We start from the raw sequence: 6561 nt of genomic DNA, 5'->3' as shown, positions 1-6561 counted from the left end.
TGTAAGTCTGTGGAGTAGTAGCAAGAAGGTATCGTATACATTTTAATTTCTCTTGAATATTTATTGATGATTCAAATTATGTATTTTATGTAGGGTCGGCACCAATGTAATTATGGTTTTACCACCGTGTTTTGGTTCAGCCGAAATAAATTTTACTATGATGTTTACATAATGTTTCTCACTCCAGATGCGGTCCGGTAGTGTTGAGTCTCAAGAATATTTTTCTAGCTCTCATTTTCCATGTTTTTGCCTCACAGTGCAGGAGATATTGTGGTCTTTTCTAAATATAAATGTAATACATTGATGTAAAGTTTATTTGAATTTTGAAATAAAATATTGTAACCAGGAGGCTAAGAATAAAATTTAATAAATTTTGTTACAATCAATTGACTAATGACTATTCGTACTACACTACATACTAGGCTACACGCAGTCACGCTAGGCATCTTACAGTTTTCTTGAACATTTGCTGTGTCGGACTGTGAGCAAAAATAAAACTTAGGAAGAAGTTCAACTGAAACTCCCCCACCCTCCCTGACAACAGTACTTAACCAGTATTGAACCAACAAACCCAAGTGTTTCCCTCCCCTTCCTTCCCTCCCTCTCCAAACCCATCTCTGCGATACTCGGACAACACGACATCAAATTGACCCACTCAACACTCAAGGAGATCTCCTTACTCATAGTACCCCTACAGATCCCTGATTGACAGAATGAAAGAACAACAGACACAACAACACCATCGACAACAAAACCATGATCAATCTGCCATAGCACATCATACTTTAGATAAACTCGACACTCCATCTCTTGGAACAACATAATATAATCACCTCCTCGCCCCTAGCTGAAGACGATTAACACATTTTTTAAAGCTTCTGTTACTAAAAACATCCATCCATAACTATTACTAATGTAAAAGCGAGCTGATAAAAACACTAAAGGGATTGTTGGCAGGTGGGTGATCCTTACCACAACAAATTGGATTGATTGCTTAATACCCACATGATACACCTATTATGAAGACTGTTTTACCTCATTTTACCCATATTTCATCTGTTGGCAGATAGATTTTTGTGTCTTTCATATTTTTTTCATGTATTGTATTAGTGTAATATCCGGATAGGAATATTATTTATGAGTCGCTTGGTTGTGATGTTTAAAGATCGAAATTTCTGATAATTCCATATGCAACAAAGGGAAACTGCTCTTTCAGATATAAATGAAACTGTTCAGAACAGTTCAAAATAATTTTCTTTAGCTGGAAAGAGCTTGGCCACATATACGGTCAGAGATTTTGAACTCTAAACATTGCATTAGTGTGATTTATAGGAATTATTTATCAGTGTTATAATGACATAATCTCCAATGGAATAGATAGGGACAAATTCTTGGTCGAACCTTGAAATGACTGAAATAGCGCTGGGTATAATACTGCAACTTTCAGCATTCCCCCTGCTGTATACCCCTTTATATATACTTTACTTTACTTAATGTAAGCTATATTTATTAAATAACTGATTATCCCAGAACTTGCTGGAAGCACCCTACCAGTACAAGAGAGTGGAAGTCAGAAAGTTAAGATATTTTGTATGAGGACCAAGCATACTACACCAGCCTCATTGCCTCCCTATCTTAAAACAATTTCTTAAATGTCGCCCATGTTTGTATTATTTTTAAGGCATAATTGTGATTGTGTTCTATATTCTTTTTGTTAATCTGAATTAAAATATCGATTGAAGAAAGTGTGTACATTTTTCGGAACTCATTCTTTTGAGCATAATTTTCACTTGCCTTTTTACATCTGACTAAAACTAATTGTTATGAAATAACAATAGATATATATAAATTATATTATTCAAACTATTATTGTTATCACTTCATGTCAGCAATGAACAGTGTTTTTCTGCACTCAGCATCATATATAATCTTAACTTAGGGATACTCCCATGCAAGTAGTCAATAACTACACGATATAGGTTTTAAGGTTTTAAGTTGTCATGCTCAATCACTGGAGCTGAAGAAAACATAATTTTTAAGTTCCATGGGCTTTCGAATAACTTAGATGGTGGCTTAACAAGTTTTTATAAGCACACAATCGAAGATATATGGCAGAATGATGGGCTAGCACCGTCCAGTATAATCAAATATCAACCATTGCATAACTTAATTACACATGATCAAGTAATGTATTGTATCACGTCGTGACCCCCGTTTTCGTTTCACTATAATATAAGTGGATGTATCGTGTCTACGAATAGAGATTCGGCGGAATGACAGGCGGAGCGCCGTCCAGTATAAATGACATTGTGAATCAACCATTTCTATTCGCTAGATCGGTGAAATGCACTGCACTGGGCCTCGAGCTCGCCGAGCTGTGAAGGATTAACATCGTGAGTCTTACTGGGCCGCGCTCAGCCTGTCATTCCGCCTAATCTCTATTTGTCGGCTATTGCATTGTTAATTAATGGACGACAAACCAAATACGCTATATGAAAAAATTGTTATTCCCGGCCTGCGGTAGGTCAATATTTTGAAACATTCAACAACATCATCCGTCAAAAGTAAGGCGTGCGCTATAATATCTCCACCGAAAGCACATTTAATTTAATACACATAAAATAATATAGTAGTTTGAATTGCTTGATTCTGAACTAAGTTGATTAAATTAAATGTGGACTTTATCATTTGTTTAAAATCACTTTATAGGCAATTTAACAACAAAATTATATTATATTTACGATATTGTGCTTTTTACGGAGAAATAAGACAATAAGGGTTTTTAGTTTGTTGTTCTCTTTTAAAAGTATTTAAATAATCTATATAAGTGCATAAATTGATTTTCAATACAATGCAAAAGATTTGATCTCGATTCATGAAGTTGTAGGTTTACAACCTACCAGGACGCGCGCCGAGTTGGACTCGTCGACGGTCCAATATATGGAACAGATATTTTACGAGTATCACCCGTTAAGGAGATAATAAATATGTACGCAATTCAACAATAATTCCAAAGTAAGATTAAATGCAAGCCGACCTTGAAATGGACTTCGAAGATTAATCAAAAAACTTAAAAGCTTTTTAGTTCATCGATTATTTTGCTTATAAAATTAACGAATGATACTCGTAAAATATTTGAGTCCAACTCGGCGCGCGTCCTGGTCAGTTATAAACCTACAACTATAAAATAAAGATTCACTTTAAAATTAATTAGAATTATAATTAAAATTAAATTTACACAGCAATACAATGAGAATGATAAATAATTTGAAGGAGCATATTTTTATAGTGCTATTGTCTAAATTGTAGCGCGATGCACTACTGGGTCGCGCCGCGCATCAAATAATTCTTCTCGCAACCAACTTCTCGCAACCTACTTCGGTAGATCGGCGAGATGCACCACTGTGCCTCACCGAGCTGCGAAGGATTGACATCGTGAATCAATTGTCTAAATAAAAGTGACCTGCAGGGTACCTGGTCGGTTATAAACCTACAACTATAAAATAAATATTCCCTTTAAATGTTAAAATTAATTAGCATTATAATTAAAATTAAATTTACACAGCAATACAATGAGAATGATAGATAATTTGAAGAAGCACATTTTTATAGTGCTAAATTGTCTAAATAAAAGTGACCTGCAGGGTACCCTCATTCTTTATTTCACCCTCAATCACGGATTTTTGGGCGAGGAGATATGATTACATAGAAGTCCTTAGTTCACCCTCTGGAATTGATTGCTCAGGCGAGTTTCGAGTGACACTGGACCACCAAACAAAAGAAAAGAGTCTCGACTTTGCTCTCAGCAGTACAACCTCGTTTTTGATAATTATTAGAGGACCAACATTTTCAAAATCGAACAATTTAAAATAAATTCTGGCCGAAGAATCTCTTCTAAATGATCCCTATACATACATAAATGCTACATGAAGAGGTCTCCTCCTAGCCATGGGAGTGGCCTGCATCACACACACCTCTTCTACAGTGTAACATGTTCCAGGTTCCTCCATTCCACTCATTTTAGAGCTAACTGTTTTACTGCATCTCTGCTGATGTTATCGACACCTGTAAAGTCAGCCGCATCCTTGAGTACACAGCCTTTGGTGGTCATCCTCTCAGTCTCTTTCCATAGTTTGGTTTCCAATCCAGTAAAAAATTGGGAAACCGTGTCTCTGGCATTCTGACAATGTGTCCTTACCACCTTAGTCTAGCCGAACCGATGAAAGTTTCAATAGACTTAATTCCAGCATGCCTGAGAACTTCTTCTAAATGATCCCTATTATACTAGAGCATATCCTGAAAGTTCAGGGGGATTCCTCGATCACTTCACTGATACCATCACCTTACCGATACCATTACACATATGCGCTGACCTTTTGACTAGCAATAACTTGGGCTAAGAATAATGTTTTTCCATAGGACTAAAAACAGCTGCTCACCTCTTCTATCAGAAGCAACTACAGTAAAACTCCGATTTAGAGCGCCCTCAATTTAGAAACTGTGATTTTCTGTAACAAAACATTAAGTTTTCACTAGCTGCCTAAAAAACAAACCCAAGATAAAATATAATTCCTAATGAATACCCATTCAGAAATGGAACTATAGTCTACAACATGTATCTGTCTTTACCAATATCTGTCCCCTTATGTATAAGCGCCATTGCTGGGAGAATATCTATCGTGGCTGTTGGTGAGAAGATATATTTAATGTGGGCCAAAAAGTTCTTACCCTTTTGAGTTCAAAGATACCCTTGTTTTGGATGTAAAGATAATGATAAATTTTCTTGGAAAGCTTGAATCACTCCACATCGAGATGGCTTACACACATTGTAATACTTTAAAGTTGTACTATTAATATGTTATTTTTAGCGTTGTATGGATGAGCACAATGCTGGAGAGGGTTACTCAGACACTCTTCACGAAGGTTATGGAGTGGTTCCATCCAACTCGGAGTACAATCAGTCCTTCAGGAGTGTAATCGCCAGTGCCCCTCCTATCTTACAAACAGAAACCCCCATATATGATCCTCTCTCTGCTCAAAACCTTATTCAGGTGATTACTGAGAAATCATATCTTAGATGCAGGACCTCAAGATCTCTCTCTCTCTCTCAAGATATAATAATGATAAAATTATCGCACATGTTTATATTCTCTTATTATTTTGACCGGTTAAATTTTTACTATGAATAAATTTTGTGCTTAATAGTTGCCCTCCTAATTAGAAATTCTGCATCAGGTCCGCAAGCAGAGGCGAAAAGATCAAAATGAATCAGATCATATGGAAATCAGAGTTCGAAAATTAAAACAAATTTCTCCACGAGTACAAAGAGGTGCTTCAAATCCAATACCTCAGCAGGTAAAACAAGTATAGATCCCTACTATATCATATTCAATTTAACCTCTTGCTAGTCAAACTATTCATTCTTCTCTGTTATTAGCCATCTTTCAAAGCTGTAATCGTTGATTTGGTGTTTAATGTTAAAATAAACTATTTTAATTTACTCATACCACACAGGCAGTTCTTTTTGCAAGACGGAAACCCCCAGCTAAACAGGAGAATGTTGTATTACCTGCTCTTTCAAGACGACGTAAATCGTTTGAAAACAAGAATTTACCATCTGTTCCTGAAATAGAGAAGAAGGCTAAAGTGTTGCCTTCAATCGAATCTAAAAGTATGTAATTTATACCTCAACTTGAGTAATTTCAATAACGAAATATAGAAGAAATGTACGAAATAAATGACTTGAGGTCTCATCTCATCTCAAGTAATTGATTGGATTAAGGGGAAAAAAGGTATGATATTGACAGCTCTCAAATTGAAGTTTAATGTTTTTCAGTTGAATGATTTATCTTCGTCAGGTCCAGTTCCTGACATTGACGTGTCGTCCAGTCCACCTGATGATGTCATGCACTTTATAAAGACTGTAAAGTACCAAAGGGGGGAGGAAGTGATCGGTGAACTAAATCATCTGCATTCTCAGAGACTTGCTGCCATGAATAAAAATGCAGCAAAATACGGAGTGAGGTATCTGGCATGTCATATTGTTAACTATTTTTATAATGAGCAACATTGCAAGATTTTGTGTTCAAAATATTTTTGATTTTTCTTGACTCAACAACGCGAACTGTCTGGGGACATGATCGCGTTAACTGTAGTGATGGGAGAAGACCCTCTTGAGCACTAGTTCCGTGTAATGGCTGTGGTGCCCCAATACGGCGACAACACCTTTATTAATTGCCAAGTTAATTGTTACAACCCCTGATAATTGAGATAATGTTCAGGAATGATGATATTATCCTGAAATCCCTCCTGAAGCGTGATGTATCAGATGACTGTGTTGTAACCTGTATTGGTAAAGATGACTTTGTGTATGGAGTTTGCCGGAATGCGTGTAGCTATTACAACCCTTATGATCTGAGGATGGTCAAGAAAGCTGTTATTCCTGCCGATGCTATTTTCTACACTATTACTCATGATAACGTTATGATGGTTAGTTCCTTCCTGGTAACTCAGTCCCGATATTCATGTGACTTCACCAGTCTTTACCTGTACTGTTATTAG

General features: G+C 36.3%; 1 protein-coding gene across 1 annotated transcript in view; it reads left to right on the top strand.

Moving 5' to 3' along the window:
• Positions 1 to 4865: 4865 nt before the first annotated feature.
• LOC134810952 (dynein axonemal heavy chain 6-like) overlaps positions 4866 to 6561 on the top strand; it is an 87291-nt gene continuing 85595 nt past the window's right edge. Inside the window, exons 1-5 of the mRNA XM_063817647.1 lie at positions 4866 to 5051; positions 5236 to 5355; positions 5515 to 5671; positions 5859 to 6024; positions 6282 to 6489. Coding sequence (XP_063673717.1) covers positions 4875 to 5051; positions 5236 to 5355; positions 5515 to 5671; positions 5859 to 6024; positions 6282 to 6489 — 828 coding nt within the window. The 5' untranslated portion in view covers positions 4866 to 4874. The remainder of the gene's footprint in view (positions 5052 to 5235; positions 5356 to 5514; positions 5672 to 5858; positions 6025 to 6281; positions 6490 to 6561) is intronic.

This window comes from Bolinopsis microptera, chromosome 2 (genome assembly GCF_026151205.1).
Source record: "Bolinopsis microptera isolate Bmic1 chromosome 2, MBARI_Bmic_1.0, whole genome shotgun sequence".
NCBI classification, from domain to species: domain Eukaryota; kingdom Metazoa; phylum Ctenophora; class Tentaculata; order Lobata; family Bolinopsidae; genus Bolinopsis; species Bolinopsis microptera.
The sequence above is the reverse complement of the archived record's forward strand: the minus strand, read 5'-3'. Positions and strand labels throughout refer to the sequence as shown.